At 48.5% G+C, this 25,177-nt stretch overlaps 1 protein-coding gene and 1 long non-coding RNA gene across 3 annotated transcripts in view; one reads left to right on the forward strand and one right to left on the reverse strand.

Annotated features, from left to right (window-relative positions):
- Positions 1 to 4,769, reverse strand: part of LOC147003977 (uncharacterized) — a 28,184-nt gene extending 23,415 nt beyond the window's left edge. For both annotated transcript variants that reach the window (XR_015047636.1, XR_015047635.1), the window contains exon 1: positions 4,707 to 4,769. This is a non-coding gene — a long non-coding RNA (uncharacterized LOC147003977). The remainder of the gene's footprint in view (positions 1 to 4,706) is intronic.
- The window catches only part of Nod1 (nucleotide binding oligomerization domain containing 1), a 48,500-nt gene extending 31,486 nt beyond the window's left edge, over positions 1 to 17,014 (forward strand). The window contains exons 5-12 of the mRNA XM_021165643.2: positions 1,586 to 1,669; positions 2,757 to 2,840; positions 3,552 to 3,635; positions 6,679 to 6,762; positions 7,522 to 7,605; positions 10,763 to 10,846; positions 12,671 to 12,754; positions 15,972 to 17,014. Coding sequence (XP_021021302.1) covers positions 1,586 to 1,669; positions 2,757 to 2,840; positions 3,552 to 3,635; positions 6,679 to 6,762; positions 7,522 to 7,605; positions 10,763 to 10,846; positions 12,671 to 12,754; positions 15,972 to 16,044 — 661 coding nt within the window. The 3' untranslated portion in view covers positions 16,045 to 17,014. The remainder of the gene's footprint in view (positions 1 to 1,585; positions 1,670 to 2,756; positions 2,841 to 3,551; positions 3,636 to 6,678; positions 6,763 to 7,521; positions 7,606 to 10,762; positions 10,847 to 12,670; positions 12,755 to 15,971) is intronic.
- Positions 17,015 to 25,177: the final 8,163 nt, after the last annotated feature.

A 25,177-nucleotide genomic window follows, 5' to 3' on the forward strand; every position in this document is an offset into this window, starting at 1 on the left:
GGAGCAAAGAAATCGCCTTTGTGCTTAGAACTTGGTCTTGGGGGTCCTGAGCTGATACCATTTCTTATAGGTATGGTGGAGGAGAAGGTTTATTGTAAATATGAGGGAGAGCATAGCCAGAGGCAGACATCTGGGAGTGTCTGAGGCTAACAGGACCAGATCAAGCTAGGCCATGTGGGGAGATGGAGGAGGGGAGAGCCAGGATATGGGAGACCAAGAGTCTAAAAGAGCAGAAAGAGTGAAAATGAACCGGCATAGTCATGTCTGGATTATATAGGGAAGAGCAGCTGGGGGAAGGACAGCCCAATCCCTGGGCCGGACAGGTCAGGGCAGAGGGCAGGGTATGCTGGCAAGAAGCAGGTATGGACTGAGGGATGCTGGGAGAACCTGAGAGCCAGGGTCTGCTCTGATATGTTAGTAAGCATCTCAGCCTTCTGTCCCCAGGTTTGAGACCTAAGGGGATGGTTGTGCTGTGGGCACCCTGGGCTTGTGCTAAGACCATACTCTTGGGGACAGATTCTGAGAGGCTGACCTTATCTTTTTGATGTGGCTTGATAATACATCTTTTCCTGTTCACATTTTATTTGTCGTGGATGTCAGTTTGGGGTCCAGCTCAGCCGCAGTTTGTGCTAGTAAGGTTTTATTGGCGCGTAGCTACACCCTTTGTTTGCTTCTTCCGTTGTTTCTCCCAGTAGGGTTGAGCATTTGCCAGTTGGTTTTAGGGTAGAAAGTCTGCTGCCCCCATCCTGTCCCCTCATGAAGGGTGTGGGTGGGGGGGGTCCTGCTCATACCTTGTCTCTCAGCTGCTTTCCCTCTTCATGGTCAGGGTAGCTTGTTACAGAGATCGCTTGGTGGGTGGGGGTGGGGAGAAAAAGGGAAATGGGGAAGGGGACGAAGAGGAAGGCTCTCGATAGCTCAGGGGCATACCAGCCTAGCATGCTGCAAGCTCTGGACTTATTGGACTCCCAATAAATACATACACTCATGTACATTTTGGTCATGAGAAGCTATTCTGCTGGTTCAGAGATAGGCTGGCCCTTGACCTATAGGGAAGCAGCTCCTGAGGCCCTGTTTTCCTGTTTGTCTTGTGGCCAGTGCCCAATCTGGCCCGCACAGGCAGCGTTTGCATTGGGAGTCAGCTGGAGAGGGTTGCTGCCAAGACCCGCCCTTTCCCAGAAAACTTCTGACTTCCCACCCAGAGCTGCTTCAAATGAGCAATCTCCGTAGGCAGCAGGATGCCCGACCTTCTCCTGCACTGGAGCTGGGTCAGTTCTAGTGGGGACTGTGCTGTCCTGTATTTTGCAAGTTATCTCATGCCCTGACCCCACTCCTAAAAGGCAAGGGTACACTTAGTGGCAGTGATCTCTAAAGGTGGCCCCACACAGTTCAGACTTCATGCTCCCCACTGTGTAGAGAGGATGGAGAAGCCACACCCAAAATGCAGGATGTTGGAGGTTGCTGGCTGCACATGTCCTTCTTGGTCTCCGTGACCCTAGTGTTTCAGGGCTGGGCTACAGCCTTGTTGCTGGTCCTGCCTATAGACATTTTTGGACTGAGTATGGCTGTCTTCACTGTTGTGTTTTAGACTCAGCGTCAACCAGATCACCGACACTGGGGTGAAGGTGCTATGTGAGGAACTGACCAAGTATAAGATCGTGACGTTCCTGGGGTGAGTCTCGCTTGAGGATCCTGGGCCTGCTACCTGGTCATAGTTCTAAGCAGCAGAAGATTAGCAGGCATGTGGTCCACTGGAGACAGAAACCATGGCCAGTGCTGGCATCCTCCAGCCTCAGCCTCCACGTGCTGGGCTTACAGGCGTGCACCACCACACGTGTTCTGGGTTCTGTTCTAGGCTCAACCAGTATCTAGGTAGGATCTGAGCTCATCACAAACTCACGGAACCCCAGCTTCCTTACTTGAACAGTTGAGACCCAATCTGGGCATGCTGCTTTGGAGGATATGAAGAGAAAGCATACCGAGATAGGTTTTGTAGAGATTAAAATGCCTGTTTATACGTTAGAGTCATCTACTTCAGATCTATTCCTAGGTCACAAGCAAGGGGCATGTATGTTGAAAAGTAGTAATTCTGCCAGAGGGGTCCTAGCTAGTACCTTCTTCAAATACCTCAGAAAAGGGAGTGAATAGTCGGAACCAAGTAGGGCTAAGTAAAGACCACACATAGATCCAAGTCAGTTGCTAAATCAGTGACAAAGAGCTTTGGGTTTTGGCATTGAAGTGAGGGCAGGTGGCCCCATGGCTGCTGATTTTTCTGTCACTGCATATCCCTGGACCTCAGTTGTGGACCCTGGGGCATGAGGACACATAGTCAAAAGGTCCCATGCTCCGCTCTGTTACATATGATGGGAGACTGCAGAGAGGAGCCTTACTGCTTTACTGATCTTACATTTCAATCAGAATGGATAGGGAAAATAGTTTTGTAAAAAAAAAAGACACAGGACATTACTCTTCAGAAAATGTAAATCGCTATCACCTGCATTTACCACGTTGTGTGCCAGGGCTGTGCACGGTGGCATATTCTTCCTGTGACCACAGGCTGGAGCGGGGTAAGGATTTAGCACAGAAGGGAAATCTGATTTTGGAGCCAGGCTGAGGCAGAGCCCAAACTCAGGGCTCTGTGAGTTCCCCTTTTAAATCTAGACAGTGGAAATCAGTAGGCGGCATGTACTCACTGTAGGAGAGAGTGTTCAAGCGACAGTGAAACTTATAAAGGCCCCTGGCTGTGCTTTCTCTCCAAGTTTATACAACAACCAGATAACTGATATCGGAGCCAGGTATGTGGCCCAAATCCTGGATGAATGCAGAGGCCTCACGCACCTTAAGTAAGTAAGTGGGGAAGGGGCGGGGACTCCTTAGAAATTGCTTTTCTCTACAGATACCCAGATCGCCTTTTCCATTACTACATGAACCAATGTTATCATAAAGAGGTTTCGCCCTAAAGCCTCTGCCAGCCCCATGGCAATACTGGTCCAAACTGGCCAGGTGTGCTCATCCTGTGGAGGAATTATGACCCCGTGTGGGGCCTGGATTGTGAACCCGTTGGTGGGGAGTTAGCACTTTATTCTCCCTAACCATTGGCTAGGAAGAAGGGTTGTATCTATTGCCTTTTCTGGAATGCCAGAGAAAGATCCTCCTTCCCCAGGGAGCTTGATCCCTGGTGCTGTCATAGATAAGCCCTTTCAGGATGACCATCCAGTCCTCCTGGTAATGGAAACACGCACCATGGCCCTTGTCAATAAGTATTAGCATCCTCCATCACTGGAGTGAGTGATGGTCTTGGGGTCACTTAGAGAACCCCAGGAAAGGCTCCAGTGGTTGACCACCAGCAGAGATCATGAGCAATCTCCTTGGGTGACTGGTCCCAGGCTGTGGGTCCCTCCCTGAGAGAAGACCGATGATACCAGGCATAGATATATGAGTACCAAGAGCAAGATCACACTGGCATCAAGACCTGGTGGGCTCAGTGCTGGGAAGAAGGATGGCCTGGGTGGAGTTCCGATACAGAGCCTAACCGTGCACCCTTCTCTCTGCAGACTAGGGAAAAACAGAATAACAAGTGAGGGCGGGAAGTGTGTGGCTTTGGCTGTGAAAAACAGCACCTCCATCATTGATGTTGGGTGAGTAGAAGGGACCTCCCACACACATGGGTGCACACAGCCTGCCAGCTGTGCGAGTGCCGCTGCTCCTCTGGACACCAGTGAGCCAGAAGGACCAAGGGGTCAGCAGCACAGACACCCTGGTGGCTTGTGCATAAAAAATAGGTGGGAAGTCCCAGAGACAGTGACACTCAGAGCTACACAAGCTTTTAATTACCCATTTGGAAGTCAGCGTCTTCGTGACTGGGACTGGAAGGAGCCATCCTAGCTCTGTGTATTCACTGGTCTTGGTTTTGAGAATGTATTATCCTTTGAGTAGCTTTTTAAATATTAAACTTATGGTAAAAGGCACAACTATAAAGTCAGTCACCTTCACCACATTGTGCAGTTCATACATGTAAGACAGCCCTAAGACCATACCTTCCAAAGTGCTTCTTGGCTCTGGAACTGGCTTGCTATCTATTTCTAGGCATCCAAATTTGAAGTGAATACATTACAGTTAGTTAGTTAGCTTAGTGATGGCTTGTTTCACTTAATGTGACACCCCATGGGTCATTCTGCCTCCAGGGTCATTCCTGTTATCACGTGTGGGAGTTTCTTTCCTTTCAGGCTGACTGTTCTCTGGATATTTGCTCATTGGCTTGCTTGTCACTAGGCATGTGGGTTGTGAACACTGGTGACAGGCTCAGGAGCACAGGCATATCTGCTAGATCCTGTTTGCACTCTCTGTGGTTAACCAGCCCCCCACCGGGGTTACAGTAGAATGTTTATTCTATTTTTGATTTCTCTTTTTTCCATTATATTTTTTTATTTTAAAATTGTATTTTGTGGATATGGATCTTTTGACTGCATGTATGTTTGTGTACTGCCTGGTGCCACGGAGGCCAAAGAGAGCACCTGAGACCCTGGAACTTAAGTTCTAGATGATCATAAGCTGTCATATGGGTGCTGGAAATCAAACCCTGGTCCTTCCATCCTTGGAACCAGCTCTGTCCCCTCTGTGTGATTTCTTGGAGGCCCTCATATGCTTCTCATGGCAGTGCCTCAGATTACACTCTTGCCAGTGGTGCATGTGGGCTCCATTTCACTCACCTCTTTGCCGGCACTTGTTTTTATTTATTTTTTTATTTTTCTGTCTTGTTAACTGTAGCCCTCTTGCTGACAGGAATGGTATCTCCTTGTGGCTAAGAAGCTCCTGTGGCGTGGTAATTTTTCCTAGATTGTGAAAAGAACATAGGTGGTTTTCTTGAGAAACTACATGGTTTTACGCTGGATATGGTTGTACATGCCCAGGATCTCAGACTCTGGGGGTGAAGGCAAGAAGGTTACAAATTAGTACCAGCCTCAGCTATATATCAGGTTCAAGGTTAGCCTAGGAGAGAGAGAGAGAGAGAGAGAGAGAGAGAGAGAGAGAGAGAGAGAGAGAGAGAGAGAGAGCGCTCATTGTCATTGGTATTTGAAACCATGTAAACTCTACCATCTCCCTCTTCTATTATTTTTACATAGCAGAAGCCAACCACGTGGACAGATTTTATCTTCATTTTTTTCCACTTAGTTTCACATCATAAATATTCTGACACTTTACTTAAAAACTATGCCACTCAATTGTATTGTGCATGCCTTCCCCCACCCCCACCCCCCCCAGCTGAAAACAGGAACCTGTAGCCCATACCTGAAAGCAGCCTGTTGGTCCTTCATGAAGGGCAGGACCTGTTTCGAGAGGGCAGACTGGGGAACTTATCCTGTTCCCTGAGACAGAGCCTCTCTTCCTGATGGAAACAGCCAGCCCTTCCAGGCCAGGCACTGTTCTAAGGGCTGCCGTCTATGACATCACACAACCTCTCTCAATGCTCTGCAAAGGCTGCCCTCGTTATCCCGTTTGACAGGATTTCAGAAACTGGGGCTGAAGACATTTAAATGCTTACCCGAGGTTGCACAGGCAGTATAGGTGTCTGGCTTTGTTTACTTATTTTTAATGCTGTGATAAACACCAAGGCCAGAATCAGCTAGAGGACCGAAGGGTTTGTTTGGCTTAACATTTTCCCCATCACAGCCTATCACTGAGGAAAGTCAGGGCAGGAACTGAAGCAGGAACCTGGAGGCAGGAACTGATGCAGAGACCACAGAGGAGTGCTCCTTACTGGCTAGCTCCTGGGGCTCACTCCGGCCTGCCTTCTTACATACCTCAGGAACAAGGTGTGCGCTGCTCAAGGAGAGCTCTGCGCCCCCACCATGGACGGGGCCTTCCCACAAGAATCGTCACTTAAGAACACACCCTACAGAGTTTCCTATAGGTCCATCTGATGAAGGCGGGTTCTCCAGCCCTACAGAGTTTCCTATAGGTCCATCTGATGAAGGCGGGTTCTCCAGCCCTACAGAGTTTCCTATAGGTCCATCTGATGGAGGCGGGTTCTCCAGCCCTACAGAGTTTCCTATAGGTCCATCTGATGGAGGCGGGTTCTCCACTGAGATTCCTCTTCCCAGAGGCAGAGCTTGATGTGAGACTTTCACTAGACAGATTGTTTATTTTGCCTTCTGAGAGGTCTGCCTGGCAAGGGAGATCAGCTTCAGTGTTCTAATTATCCACCGAGACTGAAGTGTACTCAGGGTACTCAGGCCCTGGTTGGCAACATTCTTGAGGTTTCAGCCACAGCTCCAAGTCTTGGCTTCCTGGGAGGCCAAAATCATCTCCAGTGGCCATCCGTTTGCTACCTCAGTTGATCCAGGGTGAGCATCTGACTCCTGTGCACAGCTCTTCAGAGTGGCCTGGGATTTTCTTTCTAGGGCAGTTGCTGGCTGAGTGTCTCCTACTGGAGCCTTCTCGAGGTTCAGAGAGGCTGGTCTCGAGCTGCGAGCTGCGCAACCTGCTGATCTGCCTCTCTGAACTTAAGGCTGTTGCTGTTTTCACAGCTCTCTGTAACTGTAGCCCAGGGCAGGCTTCTTAGGCAGCTGCAGGCTGGGGCTGAGGTAACTGCTCTGGGAGTTGCCTGTTGAGAATGAACCAAGAGGGCAGCTGTCTGGAGGTGTGGCTGCGGAACAGTCCTTTTCTTACCTCTGCTTTCAGGATGTGGGGCAATCAGATTGGAGACGAAGGGGCAAAGGCCTTCGCAGAGGCATTGAGGGACCACCCCAGCCTGACCACTCTCAGGTAACGTGCCTTCTGAGATGTGCGCTCCAGGGACCTGGGGAGGAACTGTTGGGAGGGGAATGCCTGGCTTTTCTACTAGGGCAACATTGATTGGCACTTGGCTTCTCTTGCTGAAGTTTTCCTCAGTGAGTGTGAGTTTGGGGTCAAGTGCATTATTCTTAAGTGCCCAGTGAACAACAGGATGACATGGGACACCTGAAGCCCCTCAGTTTCTCCATGTGGCACCCTTTGTAGGGGCAGAGGCTAGGAGCAATATTCAAGCCCAGATAAAACAGAAGGGACACTGGCCAGCAGGTTCCCGTTCCTTCCTCTTTCTCAAATGACTCTAGGACAGAGGGGGCCCTCCCTTCCTGTGAACAGCCATCCACTAGTGTCCTGGCCTGACCCCAGAGCCTTGGAGTCTTAGAGTCTTGTAGGCTCTACCATGGAAAGGAGTCCAAGACTCCATGGGTTTCTGAAACTCTCAGATGGTCTGAGCAGCCCTGTGAAGGCCCTCACACGTACAAGCCTGGCACAGTCCTCTTTCAGAGCACCAGGATCCCTTGGCCTTCAACTCAGATGCAAACCCTGGAGTTCTGCCTTTGTTCCTACATGGTCTTTTCAGACCTCTCACTCTCAGGCTCCTGCTGTTGGGCCAAGCACCCTGCTTCCTGCCTGGTGCTGTTTCCAGACAGATACATCCCAGGTGACTGAGTGTCGACGGCAAGGCCAACCATGGACATGCCTGTAATAATCCATCCCCTGTGTCTTCCTTCCTAGTCTTGCATTAAATGGCATCTCTCCGGAGGGAGGGAAGAGCCTTGCACAGGCCCTGAAGCAGAACACCACGCTGACAATAATCTGGTAACATTTTGAGCCATTTTTGAGGGTTGGGTCTGGTCATTATTGCTGAGGTTGCACAGGTTATGAACTCAGAACTGAAAAGCGCTTCTTTATTTAAAAGGTGAATTAAATTTCTCCCAGCTATTTCCACAAACCCGGGGCTACCACAGGGATGAAGCAGGCTTTGCCACCTACTCTCAGCTTAGCTGAAGGTGCCAGAAGTCCGCTCAAAACAGGCCAGCTTTCACACACCTGGCCCAAAGGCACCTCCCCTTCCTCCCCTCCCTCCTCCTTCCTCCCCTCCCTCCTCCTTCCTCCCCTCCCTCCTCCTTCCTTGCCACCCTCCTCCTTTCTCCCCTTCCTCTCCTTCCCCATCTTCCTCCCCTTCCTCCCCTCCCCTTGCACTGCTGTTCATCCGTGCAGCTGTCTCTTATCATTCCTCACATCAGGACTTGGCATCTATGCCCCAGATGGCTTGTCTCTAGAAACCTGGAATCCTCCCACTTAGTAAGTGGGTGTTACAGATATGGCTTTTGGGCACCCCCCCATCTCTCTTATAGGCCATTTAACCCTTCATTTCCCACTATCTTTATTTGTGAGCAGATTGCATTACCCTGCTGTGTACTCTTGCCTCCCCATACTCATGAGACCTTGCTAACGTAGTGATAGTTACTTATCCTGTTGCTGAGACAAAAGACCTGGGAAAAGTAGCGGAAGGAGGAAAGGATTTATCTAGGCTCACGGTTTGAAGCTACCGTCCATGCCCCATCCCTGCCCCGTCCATGCCGCTAAGGATGGCATGGTAGCAGGAGCGTGAGGCAGCTGTTCACACTGGGGGTTGGGGGGGGGGAGCAGAGAGGTGAGCATTGATCCTCAGCTCACTTTCTCCTTAGCACGACGGTGCTCCAGCCCGTGGAAGGGTGATGCTCCAGCCCGTGGAAGGAAGGGTGCCATCCGCATCCAGCATGGGGCTGCCTACCTCAGTTAACCCAATCTAGAAACTCCCCATATCATGCTCACAGGTTGATCTTCCCAGAGAGTCTAGATCCTGGCAAGTTGTCCATCAGTATAAACCATTACCCGTACTTAATGAAAATCCCATGTTCTGCCCGGTGGAGTGGAGAACACCTGTAGCCCCAGCATCCAAAAGGCTGAGGCTGGGGGATTGCACGCTTAACACCATCCTGCCCTTCATAGTGAAAGCCTTACTCAAACAGTAACAACATGAAATCGTTTTTGGATTTTGTTTTGTTTTGGTTTTTTTGACAGTTTTGACATTGGATCTGCTGGTCAGTCGGTAGACTTTTTAAAAATTATTTCCCTTCCAAAAAGTTAGTATTTTTAAATAACATATGCTTTGTAGGGAAAAATGTGCACATTCTATTTCTGCTTCTTCGAATTTTTCATGGTTTCCAGATAGTATTTTCCTCCTCTAATCTTTCTGTATGTATGAATGTATACAAAATAGAAGTGCACTTGACTATTGGCTATATGCTAACACAGCTGTTCACTATGCACTGCGTATTTGATGTATCCATTGTTGTCATGCTCTGCATGAACAAGAATGTAGATTTCTTAATGTTGACCATGGGTCCCTCTGCACTTCCACACATTGCAGACTCATCGCACCTGTGATGGTTTGCATATGCTGGGCCCAGGGAGTGCCAATATTAGAAGGTGTGGTCCTGTTGGAGTAGGTGTGTCACTGTGGGTATGGGCTTTAAGACCCTCATCCTAGCTGCTTGGAAGTCAGTATCTCCATAGCAGCATTCAGGTGAAGATGTAGACCTCTCAGCTCCTCCAGCACCATGCCTGCCTAGAATCTGCCATGCTCCCACCTTGATGATAATGGACTGAACCTCTGAGCCTGTAAGCCAGCCCCAAGTAAATGTTGTCTTTATAAGAGTTGCTTTGGTCATGGTGTCTCTTCACAGTAGTAAAACCCTAAGACACTACTCATTCTGTATGTAGTATACTGTTGCTCTTCACACTTGCCCATGCTAAGACCAGACACAGTAAATCACTTGCCTGAGTTGTCTCTGCTAGTCAGTGATGTAAGGCCAGCAAGCTGGTGTCCAGAACACTCTAACACTACCTCCTTCTTAGTCTGTCTGGTACAATACACCTTTGAATGGCTGCCTGCTATTTTATCAGTCTTGTCTGTTGACAGGTTCCTAAAATTGTTCGCATTTTGCATCCTGTGCACAAAACCCCAGAGTGTGTTGCAAAGTCTAAACCTTTGTTACACATCTTTTTCCTTTTCAGTACTGAGGTTCAAGCTCAGGGCTTTGGGCAAGCTGGGTCACAGCTCAGACACTGTTCTCTATTCCCAGTTCTTACATTCGTTTTTAAAATTTGAAATATACCGAGGCTGGCCTCAGACTCACGATCCTCCTACCTCTGAGTAGCTGGGGTTACAGTGACCACTTTTCTTAGCTTTAATGAACCCCTTGTACACATCAGGGTGACTTTCTAGTCTGATGGTTTTTATCTCAGAGTAAAAAGTACATTTAAGATTGGGATGGATGTGATCCAACTGCCCTGCAGGGGATGATTGTTTAAACAGAGCTAATTCTTGTAATCTTGTTCTTACACCCATTGGAACAAGAGGATCCTCCTCTGTTGACATCGCAGAGTTTCTGTGCACTTGTCCCATCAACTGCTGCATTTAGAGCATCTGAGAGGCTCCCTGAGCTTTGTCACAGAGTTCGTGTCCTTCACAATGACCCCAGAGCACAGCTGAGCATGGCTCACCATGCAGGGCTTTTCCAGGTCTCTATCCTGAGCTGGGTAGTGTGCAGTTGATGCAGAGAGCTGATGGCATTCAGAGATCTAGGGCCGGAAGCTGACCTGGAGGCTGATCAGCAAGCACTGGCTCCTTATATCTCTCGGGTGGGGATGGGGGGGGGCTTGCATTATATAATATCCAAGAGTTCTGTCTTGGTGGGAAACTCCGCTGCAGGCAGGAGGGCAGGAAACAAGATCTCTGGGAAGGATTGCCTGGAGGCTAGAGCCCTTGTATGTGTTTATCAGCTGTGATGCAGGGTTTCAGAGTAGCCTAGGAGCCTGCCCCTCAGCATGTGATGCTGGGCTGGTGGGAAGGCTCTAAATGGTCTCACAATGAACTCACAAATATCTGTCCATCAGCACTCCTGACTCAACATTTCCTTTCTTCCAGGCTGACCAAAAATGAACTTAATGATGAGGCTGCAGAGTGCTTCGCTGAGATGCTGAGGGTGAACCAGACGTTACAGCATTTATGGTAACTCATGGACCCAGGTCCCAGACTCTGTCTGTACATAGTCTTGGTGATAAAATCTACATATCACAGCATTCAGCCATTGAAAGGTTAGAGGGTATTAGTGTCACAAAGCTGTATAGCTGTGACCGTCTAGGTCTAGACCATGTTTACTGCCCTTCCCCCAAGTCCTGTCCTGCCATCTCTGCCCTGGTGAGACAATTCTGATTTTTGCCTCTGTGGTGGACATTTCATATAAATGGAGCCATTCAACCTGGACTTTCATTAGCACAGTTCCCAAGGTTAACCCATGCATGGCCGGAATGCATTGGTACTACCTTGCCCTTTAAAGCTACGTGGACTTCAGGCCATAGAGATAAGAGATTTTGTTCTTTGTCAGTTGACAGATCTTGGGCGTTTCCTCTTCCTATGCATTCTGGCTAGTGGTTCCATGAGCAATTCATGCACAGGTTTTTGCAGGAGCGTATTTTCCTCTTCTTGGTGTATACATTTAGGCACGGAGTGGCTGGTAACACAGAGTGCCTATTTAACTTTCTGAGGAAACTTTGCACAGCTTTCCAAAGTGGAAGCCACATCAGGTGGGCCAATTCTCCCCATTCTTCCCAAAAGCTGGTTTTCCTTTTCTGAAATGGATCATTTATTGGTTTGTTTGATTTCTTTTCTTAAATGTAATTTATTTTTAACTTCACACATATATAAAATGTTCTTTGAGCAAAGTCTCAAGTATCCTCTCTTCTTCTTTGTCCTTCCAACAAACCTCTTCTTCCCAAGTCTTCCTACCTCCATGTTTGTGTGTATGTGTGTGTGTGTGTGAGAGAGTGCATGCATGCACATGTGTGTCCCCTTGTAATTAATGATAGCCACTGACAAGAGCATGAACAGAGGGTTTCTTATTTGAGTTGGGTACTTGTGGCTGCATCACTGAAGATGGCGGTAGCCTCATGTACCTACAGCCTGGTGAAGAAGAGAGTCCATGATACAATGCAGACTCATCACCACCTCAGTCTGAATTTACATTGTGGTTGGAAATGCATCGCTATAGATTTAGTTCCAAACTGCAGAGCAGGCTCCAGACTGCAGGCCAGGGCTTCAGGCTGCAGACCAGGGATCCAGACTGCAGGTTAGGCGTCCAGGCAGTGTCTGCCTTTTCAGCCTTGCCTGTACGTTGCTTGGTTTGGTTCATGTCTCGTCTGCAGCACACATCCCCTATGTGCTATCCTCTTTATCAGTGCTGCACCATGGGTACCATGAGTGACAGCAGCAGGACCCTTTTCCCGCCTGCTCTTCTAGACGCTGGGAGGACCTGGCACCATCTTACAAGACTACTTGGTAGCTACTTTAAATTCTGAATTCAAATTCTAAAAACCTTAAATTCTTCCCTGCCTTTGCCTAACTACTTGGAAGGAGTGGCAGACAGCCTGTTCTTGGTGTTTAGATTGATGGTCTCCAATTCTTTTGGCCTGGGGATCCCTGCAATGAAGGACACACACACACACACACACACAGAGAGAGAGGGAGAGGGAGAGGGAGAGGGAGAGGGAGAGGGAGAGGGAGAGGGAGAGGGAGAGAGAGAGAGAGAGAGAGAGAGAGAGAGAGAGAGAGAGAGAGAAAGATCTGTTTAAAATTATGCTATGCATGAGCCTGGATATATCACACTCACTGTGTAAAAACAGGATTTCCTGGGTTGTTCAGTGTCCTCATGTGTCTGAGCCATTGTCAGTCAAGTGAGGAATAATTCTGGGGATCCTGTTCCCACCTAACCCTGACCCCGTGGATCCCAGGTTGGACCCAGCCTTCTGTGTCAACACAGGTGCACTCTTCTTTCAGGCTGATCCAGAATCGCATCACAGCCAAGGGGACAGCGCAGCTGGCCAGGGCATTGCAGAAGAACACCGCCATAACAGAGATTTGGTAAGGTCACACCCTTGTCACAGCAGCCAGCTCCATAGCTTCTGACCAAGTGCCACTAACCTCCTTATGCTACCATGGAAGCCCATTCCTCTGCCCTCTTGCCTGTGAAAACAACTGTGGTGAGGGGCAGCAGTTACAGGACAGGAGGGAGCCCAGTGGCCCTGAGTGCTCTGGAAATGTGCCCTGGAACCTGGGCCTGGGGTGTCCCTCCCAGCGTGATGTGTAGAAGGGACAAAGCCAACTGTGGGTTCTTTGAGGCTTATGGAGTAGCCTCACCAGGAACCGGAGTCCCAGATTCAGGGGGTGGATGCCATTAACCCTTGTCTCCTGTGTCAGTGGAGAAAAGAGTTACAATACCCAAGACCTACTGAGATATAGTCCTCCCCAGTCTTGGCTTCTGAAAGGTGTGACTGAAATGTCACTGGGCACACACTAGTCCAGGTGCTGCATCCAGCATTGCTTTGAAGTGAAACAGGAAGGACAGAATCCCAGCAGTGGACAAACTGTTTTGCCCACCTTGCCTGAAGTGGACATGTGTAAAATTGTTTAGATGCTGGTTCTAGAACATAGTTCTAGATCCTTCCAAGTTGACAACTAATTAACTATTAATGTAGAATCTATCACTCTTACAGTCACAGCAAAACCTTTATGAACAAGATTGTTATAGAGACTAGAGCCCCATTCCAACAAGAGAGAACTGTCTGGTACCCAAAGGCCAAGCTTTCTGTGAAGGGGTCCTGATTGTAAGCTGATTGGGTCTACCTCTTGGTACCAGTTATTCCTGGTGCTGTGTTGATATCTGTCACTAAGTAACATGGGCTTGAATGCCATCCTTGGGCTGCTACTGAAAATCCAATGGTGAACACATGCGAACTGCCCTCATGGCCTCCCCCTGAAATGAGGGAAGAGCACATTAGGGCAGATAGTCAAGGAGGAAGTGGGCTCAAGGCAGGTCTCCTGTCTTAGTCAGGGCTTTTATTATTGCACAAAACATCATGATCAAGAAGCAATTTGGGGAGGAAAGGGTTTATTCAGCTTACACTTCCACATTGCTGTTCATCACTAAAGGAAATCAGGACAGGAACTATAACATAGAGCAGGAACTTGGAGGCAGGAGCTGATGCAGAGGCTATAAAAGTGTGCTGCTTACTGGCTGGCTTTCCCTGGCTTGCTCAGCTTGCATTTTTATAGAACCCAGGACCATCATCCCAAGGATGGCACCGCCCACAATGGGCTGAGACCTTCCCTCTTGATCACTAATTGAGAAAATGCCTTATAGCTGGATCTCATGGAGGCATTTCCTCAAGGGAAGCTCCTTTCTCTGTGAGAACTCCAGCTGTGTCAAGTGGGCACACAAAACCAGCCAGTATGTCTCCTAAGGAAGAGACTTTAGACTAAGCCACCAAGGAAGATTGGGAGTTAGAAGGCTGGAGTGGTCTGCAAGTGCTACCTGTCAGAGAAGGACACATCCAGAGGCAGAGTTTGTCCAACAAGAACGACAAGCAGTCAGGCATGTATTTAATCCTAGCACTCAGCTCTCTGGGAATTTGAGGCTAGCCTGAACTGGTGAAATCTCTGGGTGTGTCTATGAGGACGTTTTGATTGAGTTAGTTGATGTGTAAAGACCCACCTTGAACATGAGTGGTAGCATCCCATGTGCTGGGGTCTCAGACTGAAAAAGAAAGGGCAGGGGGTGGGGGGCGGGGGTGGGGCAGCTCTGAGAGAGCAAGCACCAGTATTCATCTCGCATTGCTTCCTGACTGCAGATGCAATGTGACAAACTGTCCCATACCCCTGTCACCACACCTTTCCTGCCACTATACCCTCAAGCTGCGTGTTAAAATAAACCCTTCCTTCCTGAGCTGCCTTTGTCACAGCAACAAGGAAAGTAACGCACCCAGTTTCAAAGATGTCCACAGTTGATGTCCATAGACTCAGGTGGTGTGGACGAGGGGGCTGAGGAGAGAGGAGCATGAAAGAGCTCAGGGTCAGACCATGTATTTTGATCTTTATACTAAGCTCAGGGGAAGGGTAATGAAGGGTGTGAAGCAGAAAGGGGATGTGGTCAGGCCAGCGCGCATCTAACGGAGCAGTCAGTAACACTCCAGGAAGAGGCTTTAGACTAAGCCACCAAGGAAGATTGGGAGTTAGAAGGCTGGAGTGGTCTGCAAGTGCTACCTGTTGGAGAAGGACACATCCAGAGGCAGAGTTTGTCCAACAAGAACGACAAGCAGCCAGGCATGGTGGCATGAGTTTTTAATCCTAGCACTCAGCTCTCTGGGAATTTGAGGCTAGTCTGAACTGGAGGCTGAGGCTGCAGAGGGTCAGAGTGTCAAGCCAGAGCTGCTTAGGAATCAAAACAGAACTCCATGACAGCCATAGTAGCAGGATGGAAGCAGGCCTCAGGGACTCCAGCATGCTACCTGACACAGCTGGATGCAGGAAAGGATTATTCCCTGAGCTGGAGGCCTGGGCTGCTGTGGCAACTTTGAAGTGTATGGAGACATCCAGAGAAAGGCCCCAATAGTGAGCTTGCCTAGCTGATGTGTCTGTGGCAAGATAAGAGGCCAGAAGCAAAGAGCCCAGGCAGATTCCAGCCTCCGGCCGGTACTAAGAATGAGGACATGAGAAAGCAGGCTAAGAACAAGTGCCCAGAGCTGGAGAGATGGCTCAGCGGGTAAGAGCACTGACTGCTCTTCCAGAGGTCCTGAGTTCAATTCCCAGTAACCACATGGTGGCTCACAACCATCTGTAATGGGCATTTGATGCCTTCTTCTGGTGTGTCTGAAAACAGCGACCTATATACATGAAAAAAAGCAATAAATCTTAAAAAAAAAAAAAAAAAGAATAAGTGCCCAGAGACCGGAGAAAATCTAGAGCCTGTGATGTCCACCTGAGAGATGTCACGGTGCTTCAGGGAGAAAGAGATCAAAACAGCCTAATGCCTATGAAGGCTCCAAAGAAAGATGAGACCTGAAAATGTCATTAACCTTGAGCTTATAGAAGCTGCTTATAGAAGAGTCCAGTGAGACCCAGTAAATAGAGCAAGGACAGCTGGTATTAACTGGTATTCATATCAAAGCATACTTTGGATAGCGTGTGCTCCTTTATTTCAGGGTTGTATGACACACACAGTGCGTGAGGTCACTTATTGGAAATGGATGGATAATATTCCATGGCACTTTATATAAAATTTACTTTTGCTCCTTCTCACTAGTCTCAATGGAAACTTGATTAACCCTGAGGAGGCCAAAGTCTTCGAGAATGAGAAGAGAATCATCTGCTTCTGACGGACGCTCCTGGGCGGGATCTTTGTCCTGGGTTGCTCCTCAGTCACAGACAGCACTGTGCAGTCAGCAGGGTAGCAGGATGCTGTGCAGGGCCTGCAGCAAGGTGCCTGTCAGGAACCCACACCTCCACAGTGCACACCGACGTCCCCTGCACATGCTTGGACTGGTAGCACTCGTGCCCCGGCTGAGACCCTGCAGAAGCAGGGAGTCCTAGGAACCATCGTCACCACTCAAAGCCAGCAGGGCATCTTCTGTACAAAGATCTCCCTGCATATCCATTAGACGGAAGCTGAAGGAACGCAACAGCAGAGGAGGCCAATAGACGCCTGGCTGAAGGCTCCATGGACCAACGATGTCACCTTCAGAAAAGAGCTGGGAACTTGAGCAGAGCCAATGGTAACTTCTCGGGGAAAGAGGGCACCCGGTGACCGCATGGTTATCTTGAGTCCTCCTTCCTCTGCTTAGTCCCTCTCACTGTACAGGTCTGTTTCTTCCTCACAGCTATGGCTGCTGAAGTAGGTCCACCGTGGGGAGGGCTCATCTGAGGACCCACAGCGAGCTGGCTTTCAAAGGCTCATCACACTTTGGTTTAAGTCAGTCTCAGAGGATCTCTATGCTGTGAGAGGGCTGAGGGCCCACCCAGAATTTTTTTTACCAGTTTCTACTGTGCCTGCCCCAGGAGGGAGAATCACTTCCCAGCCTCCACAGCAGCAGGCATGGCTTGCCTCCATGGTCCTGAGATCACAATAAAACTCTCTCCCTTGCCTGTGAGCAGAAAGTATCTTCATGTCCTCAGAAGTTGGAGGGTGACTGGACACAGTTAAGACTCAGAGAGCCAGCTGATAGCTCAAAGCAAAGCATGGCAGATACCCACCACCATACCATGGTGCGCATGGGATGGGACAGTTGGAATGTTGCAGATAACATGTTCTTTTGCCAGTTCATTTGTTAATAAAATATTTAAAACGTTCACTGTTTCTAATGGCCAAGTCTGGGGTTTTCTGAAGGGACTCTGCTTGGAAAGCATGCCTTAAGCTCAGCCTGGCTCACCGCAGTGGGGATTTTGAGGTGTCATTCTATACAGAGGGCAGATAAACAGAAGCTAGAGGTGTCACCAACTTGATCCTTCACAGGTTCCACCAAGGGACAAGAAGGGTAGAGGTGGCATCCAAGGCCACTCTACCTGGTCTCTGAATCGAAATGGACTGCTCCTGAGTCAGGACACATGGCTATATTGGGGCCATTTCACACTGTCACTAACACACAGTAGGTTCTTCAGGCCAGGTTTGCTACTGGGTGGAACCCCATGATGAGAGGGACTGAGCCAATAGGGAAAGCAAGAGACAGTTCAGGGGATCCTCCAACTGCATCTGTTGGTCCCAGAGTCCAAGTGTAGCTTTGTGTGGCAGCTTGAAAGGATAGGAGCAGCTGAGGGCTTAGCGCGGAGGACATTAGGAAGAAACCTATAGGAGCTGACAACCCCACAAATGTAGTTCCCCTAAAAGCACTATTGTAGGGATCCCCGCCTTCCACACTACAGGCCCCAATATTCATCCAATAATCACTCTCAGGGGTGGCAAAGTTCTTTCTAGCTGGATTGGGAAGAATCTACCAGAAGCACAATAAAACAGTGTCATGTGGATGGCCAGTGATGCTTGTGACAGGCTGCACCCTCACCACATCATACAAGACCTTCTCTGGGGCAAAGCATAGATTTAGTAACAGCCAGAGTGAAACCATGGTGGGGAAAGCGTACTCATTACTGCCCTTTCGGCTGTCAGAACTGTGGCCTTGAGAGGCTGGGCATTAGCACAGCCTTGGATTTCAGATCTGTCGTATTTCAGTCCTCCTGGTGGTAAAAGGTCCCACCTGACTTCCTGCCTTATAGCAGAGGTTTGGGGCTGGTAGGTGGAGAGAGGTTCCATACAATCGAAGAAAAGAAAATGGGTCCTCCAGTGGCCCACATCTGTAATCCTAGCACTAAAGAGACTAAGGCAGGAGGACCATGAGTTCAAGGCTAGCCTGGGCTACATGGAAGAGGACTTGCCTAAGAGGTATACAGGCCCCGGGTTCCATCCCCAGCGTTTCCCTTCCAAACACAAATGGCAATGGGAATGTCTTATATGAAGTTTGGATGAATTTATTTCCATAGGATGTTCTGGCTTATTTGGGAGATGAGGACGAGGAGGAAGAAGAAAAAAACTCAGTCTTTCACAGCTGCATTTAAACAACATAACCAAAATGAAGCTTTCTTTTAAAAATTATTGATTGAGTGATTTACTTTGTGAGTGTGTGCTCTTTCTCTGTCTCTCTCTCTCTGTGTTTCTCTCTGTGTTTCTCTCTCTCTCTCTCTCGATAGTATATCGATATATGCGATAGTATAGCATTCACGTAGAGGTCAGAAGACAAGCTTTGGGGGGGGAGGAGGTCAGTTCTCTTCTTCTACCATGTGGGCTCCAGGGATTGAATTCAGATGATAAGACATGATCATGAACTCAGATCAAGATGGCAAGTGCTGAGCCATCTTGATGGCTCATGATTTGGAGCTGTGTGTGTGTGTGTGTGTGTGTGTGTGTGTGTGTGTGAACACAGGCATATATGAGTGTGCACATGTGAATGTAGAAGTCTGAAGCCTTGTTTTTTTGAGAGGATCTCTCACTGGCCTGGAACTCACTGAATAAACTAGGCTGGGAGTGAACAGGCTAGGCTGGGGGTGAACAGGCTAGGCTGGGGGCCAGTGATCTCTAGGGATCCTCTGCCCCTCACCATTGGGATTACAACTGCCTGCTACCATGCCTGGCTTAAAAAAAACCTTAGGTCCTCACACCTAAAGGTAAGTTCTTCGCTGACTGAGCTGTCTCCCCACCCGGGAACTTCCTTCCAAAAGCCTGTAAAGTCACTATGTACCTGGGAAGAATGAACTTCCCCACTGCCCACTCTTCCACAGCCTGCCTGCTGGCTATGGCTGTTAGAGTCTTGACCTCTCCTTTGACAAATGGGAATGGAAGAGTTCTAACCCAGGAGGTTGTTGTGAGGTGACATTCGGGGTACCGAGCAGTGCTGGCACAGGGTCCCCACCCTACAGGCTCCAGTTACCACAAACCTGACATCCTCGTGTCCTGTCCAGTGGATTCTCCACTTGTTTCTTCTCTCTCGGGCTCGGAGATGCTGAGAGCACCTCCCAGCAAAGTCAAAAAGGACTGGGTATTCTCATTGCCTCCACAGCTTACAGGGCATCACGCTTCCTGTAATACTCTACCTCTGTCAATGAAAAGCAGTGCTTGGTCCTCATCAGAGTTCCTGAAGGACACTGCAGCAGAAGTGTGGACTTGCTGAGCACAGCTGGGGGCCATGTCTCTGCTGTGCAAGAAAGAGCAAGACAGGGGCTAGAACTGAAGACTGTGCAGACTTATGCCATGGACTGTCCAATTTCCTTACAGATTCTGGTATGTGGTTTCATCTTGAAATACACATCTAGAAATCTGAATAGTCACACACATAAACTATTCTTTGATATAGCGAAGTCCCAAGCTGGTGCTTTGGGAAAGTGATTGTATATTGATGCTCTGGCCTCATCAAAGGGTTAATCTATTGAGTTATTAGCGGAGGGTGTGAAGCTTAGTTGAGGTCAATTCTTTAGGTCAGTGGAGGCATGTCCTTGTCCCCTAGCCCAGCTGATCACTCCCTGGCTTCCTTGTTCTTGCTACTTCCTGCCCACCCTGAAGAGAGCAGCCGTCTTCCACCCCACCCTCTGCCATGATGTTCTGCCTCACCCAGGTCCACAGACAGAGTGAAGGGTCCACGAGTTGAAACAAGTTAAACCTTTCTTCTTTAAGTTACCCGCACTCCAGTGTTTTGTCACAGTGATGGAGAGTTAACACTACCAAACAAGGAACGGTGGCCTCATCACTGTTTTCAGTTCACTTCCAGACATGGCGCACATACCTGTTTCTGGTAACTAACTACTTAGTTTACAGAAGCAAACACAGCCTTGCTGTGGTGCTGGGGTGAAACATCGGCCATTATCCAGCTCTGCCTCTCTAGAGGAGAACGAGACATGCTCACACAGACAAGTAAAAACATGTCCTGTAACAAAGCTGTGTGGGTGTCAGGGAGCACCCCAACACTGACGTCATCGGCAGAGATGGAAGGAACCTCACCCACAATCAGCTTAAGGTTCCCAGAGGCATTGAGTGCTAGAAAGGCTCCCTGTGATAATTTAGACAGCACAGAACGAGGCTGTAAATAAGAAAATGAGAATGCTGAATAAGCTGTGGTTTGTCCCAGCCCCCCTTAATTACTTGGCTACTTTGAGTTGGTGTCTAATGCCTTGAGATTTTTCCTTGATTGCTCTCTTCTTCCATGCACATTTGTTTTTGTTGTAAAACCAACCTTATAATGTTGAGCATTGAAAAATGCTGCATATAATCGTGTTCCTTTTCTATTGCTTTGACCAAACACCTCAGAAGTACAGCTTAATGGAGAGATGTGGGCTCATGGTTCTGTGGTTTCAGGCCAAGGCTGATCAGATCAGTACCTCTAGGCTTCTGGTGGCAGGCATGTATGGCAGAAGAGGCTATTTACCTCATAGTCATGGAGCAGAAAGACCCAGAAGTTAGGGAATGGGGCATTAATGTTCCCTTTGTAGGCTGGTTTCAGAGATCCACTTCCTCCAATAGGCCCATGTTCCCATTGTCCACCATTCCCAACAGTCCATTGAGCTTCAGGTCCACTCCAACCCTCATCAGCCGAACACCTCTCAGTGGGAAGCTCTACCAATTGGGGTCTAATACATATAAGCCTTTGGGCGTATACATCATACCCAAATCAAAACAATAATAATACAGCTACTTTAATTTTTTTGCAATGATTGTTTATACTTTGCTGAAATATCTTTAATTAAAAATTTGTGTGTGTGGGAGAGGGTTGGGGGGGGCAGTACATGCATGCATGCCACAGAATGTATCTGGAGGTCAGAAAGCAACTTCAGGAGTTGGTTCTTGCCTTCCACCGTGTGGGCACCAAGGCTCACCAGGCTTGTTGGAAGATGTCCTTAGCCATGGAACCTCACTGACCCTCAAACACCCCTCTCACTGTTGCAATCACACTGTGTGTCTGCAGATATTTTTATGTAACTCTGACTGGCCTGCAACTCACTATGTAGAATAGACCTCACCGAGATCTGCTTGCCTCTGCCTTCCAAATGCTGGGATTAAAAGGTGTGTGTAAACACACTCTATGTCTGCGGTTCTTTTATAATAAAACATTTCTCTCACATTCTCATGCTCTTAATAACTATCATTTGTGTTCTGCAAATTTGAGAATGTGCTTAATTACATTCTGGTGATTATGACATTCACGCTCCAGACTGACTGTAGTGCTGGTGATTATAGCAATGTTTTGGTAGAATTGAAAATCCTTAAAGAGCCAGGCGTGGTGGCGCCTGCCTTTAATCCCAGCACTTGGGAGGCAGAGGCAGGCGGATTTCTGAGTTCGAGGCCAGCCTGGTCTACAGAGTGAGTTCCAGGACAGCCAGAGCTATACAGAGAAACCCTGTCTCGAAAAAACAAACAAACAACAAAAAAAGAAAATCCTTAAAGTTATTTCTTTGGAGCGGGATGGTCGAGGCAGAACTCTTCCTATTATGCAATTTTATTTTATTGTCACCCAGGTTACGGGTGTGAGGAATGATTTAGAAAGACAGAAAACCAGAGAACAGTAGAATATAATACCAAGGGCATTTCCATGGAAGAGCAAAGCTCTGTGGCCCTGCCCTTCAGCCTAGACACTGTCTAAATGCTGCCCGTGCCCCAGATGTGCATGTCTGAAGATTGTTCACTGGTGGTGGCAATAATGGCTACAAGAGGAGTTGGCAGCCCCAAGGAGTGGCTCCCGTTATAAGGAGGCCTGCGTGTGATGGTGGGAAGTATGCAGGGGTTGGACTCTTCCTTGACTGAAACATGTCATAATTCTGGGTGGGTTCACTCGACCCGAAGAAGCCCAGTCTAAGCCCAGGCCAGTGGAAACTGCTTCCCTGCACAGCCTCCGTGGAGTGGAAATGCTTCTTGAACAGGGACAGTGAGAATCAGGGATGCAATTGTGCACATTGTCTTGTTAGCCAGGACAGGCTTACGATGAAGCAAGCAAACTGTCAGGATGGAACCTGGGCAGATATGGAAGACCACACTTATCCTGTTTGGGACTTCAGGCTCACGTGATCCAAACCCTCACTCCACCAGAGAGTAAACTGGTATCAGGTGGCAAGAGTGACAAGGGAATGCCACACAGCTGATCACTGGTGGCGCTGGAGTGAGAACACAGTTCAAAGTCTTCAGTTTACTTTGCAACTAACTATCCTCCTTGCCTATTAAGTGCGGGCAGGCAGGCCAAGCAGAAAGGGACTTTTCTGCAAAGGCACAGTGAGTCTGTTTGGCATCCAGTATTTCTCAGGAAACCTCACGTTTACTCCTTCAATTAAGATGCCTGCATTCCAGGACACTGGAGTCAGGCTGAAGGGCATCAGCGAGCATTGTGTCCCGGGAGCACCATGGAATAGCATCGTGGGCAGGAAGAGTACGATAACCAACAACTGCATCCTCCACCCTCCATCCTCCATCCTCCAGCCAGGAGACTGGGTAGATGGAAGTCAGCAGGTACATTCTAGAGCTGCAGTCACATGGGGTGTGTGTCTGTGACTTTCATTACAGGAGGACCTCAAAGAGCCAACTGTACCGGGTCCCTGGTGACAGGTGCACTATTTCACTCTCTCATTTCTTAAAATAAAATGTAAAATTATTTATTCACTTGGTGTGTGCCCGCCCATGCTCACATGTGCATTTCCCCATGTGAAAGTGGGTATGCGCATGCCATGGCTTGCATATATATAGAGGTCAGGCTCCATGGTCTCCATCCACCTTGAGACAGGGTTTCTTTTGTTTCTGCTGCTGTGCTGCCCTCTTCAGGCCAGAGAGCTGACAGGCTTCTCTTTGGTTCTCCTACATCTCGCAGTCGGGTACTGGGACTACAGATGTATACAACTGCATCTGGTTTGCATGTGGGTTCCAGGCATCAAACTCCCGGTCGTCACTTGTAAGCACTTTTACCTGCTGAGCCATGAAACTCAGACCAAAGCAAACTGCTAAATAAAAAGAAACTATCTTAATTCCATTTATCCATCACGTCAAAGACAGCAATACACGCAAAGAACTGGCTAAGGACTCATTAAAAGATGACTTGGTCAGTCACTCACTAGTGCTGAGGATCTGGGTTCAAATCCCAGGGCTTCTGGCAGCTGTGTGACCTTATACAAGTGACTTAGCTTTTCTGTTGTTGAGTTTCCCATCTGTAAGCAGGCTGGTTAAATAGTGCTCCTCCTGTAGGGTTATTTGAGCAAGCAGGATAATTAAATTAATATAAACCTCTTACCCAGCATCCATGTGCAGTTAGGGCCCCAGAAACGACGACTCCCATTACCTCATCAGTCTGTTTTCTTCTGGTGCTGCCTCAGTGGAACCAGGAGTTAGGGCAGGCAGAAGCAGAGATGTCCTGTGCTACCCTTCACAACCTTAAGTATATAGCCAAGACAACACCACCCCTTCACACAGCCCAGACACAAGAGGCCACATGCAATGCTAAGTGCTGAGGGATGAACCAGCATCCATATCTGTAACTGTCTTCTTTATTTTGTAAAGGGGCCTTGTATCCAGGTAAGCAGGTGTAATGACTGGTTGAATATGTTAACTTGACACAGGCTGGAGTTATCACAGAGAAAGGAGCTTCAGTTGAGAAAGTGCCTCCATGAGATCCAGCTGTGGGGCATTTTTCTCAATTAGTGATCAAGGCAGGAGGGCCCCTTGTGGGTGGTATTATCTCTGGGCTGGTAGTCTTGGGTTCTATAAGAAAGCAGGCTGAGCAAGCCAGGGGAAGCAAGTCAGTAAGTAACATCCCTCCATGGCCTCTGCATCAGCTACTGCTTCCTGACCTGCTTGAGTTCCAGTCCTGACTTCCTTTAGTGATGAACAGCGGTTTGGAGGTGTAAGCTTAAGAATAAACCCTTTTCTCCCCAACTTGCTTCTTGGTCATGATGTTTGTGCAGGAATAGAAACCCTGACTAAGACAGCAGTTTTCCATATCAGAATCCATGGCTGAAGTTAGCTTCTGTTTATCAGCAAGTGGTTCTCTTTCTAGCACTTCTTTCTCCCACTCATACCGCTGCAGCTCTGGCTCCTGCCTGTAATACAAGGATATGAGAACCCGGAGGAGGGAGATGAGACTGGAACAAGAAGGAGGAAGTGGCTGGGCTAACTCCTGGAAATTGACTTCCTTCCACTGTACAGGTGGCTAGCTGGCCTTACATGTGATGTCACCACCCAGCAGCCCGGGTACAGGAAAAGCAAGTTCACAAGCTACTAAACCCGCAGGATGGACCAGATGCCTGCTGTGGCGTTTAGATGTCCAATCAAGTGTTTCATTAGGTGACGTGTAAGGCTCTGATTCCTGCTACTGTGATGTGCTTGCTTATTAGGAAGGGTCTAAGATCTCACTATACAGTCCAAGCTGGGCTCAACTTTATGATCCTCCTGTCTTAGCCTCTGGGGTTCTGGGAATACAGGTATAGGCCAACACAACCAGCCAAGAGGACTCATTAGTAGCCAACAAACTCTTGTGCCTGCCCCAAGTAGTCCAGTGATTCACACATCTTCATCATACACTGACTTCCGGTACATCTTCTCTAATCTCCTCCCCCTCAGCACATTTTAGCCACGTGATATGCTGCAGTTCTGTTTCAGTTCCAAAGGACCACAGTCAGATCTAAGCTTCCTACCACCCCCCCCCGCAGTATTTGTCTCCCCAGTGCTGCTGCCCTATTTGAGGGTGCTCTGTCTCCTCACATCTGGTAGTTCTCTCCTTGCTGCTACATCCAGAACCCCTCTGTCTGTCTCACCATCGGCCCTTCCATACATGGTACAGTTTTCAGTTCAGCAAGTCATGGTCACAGGTCTAACAGTGGATTCTTTTCATTCACCTGTCCCAGAGACCATCTTAACCCATGCAATGACTTCTCCTTTGTTATTTTTTCTTTTGATCCTCCTATGAAAGAAGAAGAGGTCACCATTGGAGCAGCTTCCCTCTA

The sequence above is a fragment of the Mus caroli genome, unplaced genomic scaffold (genome assembly GCF_978045245.1).
Source record: "Mus caroli unplaced genomic scaffold, Mus_caroli_1 scaffold_7, whole genome shotgun sequence".
Classification (NCBI taxonomy): domain Eukaryota; kingdom Metazoa; phylum Chordata; class Mammalia; order Rodentia; family Muridae; genus Mus; species Mus caroli.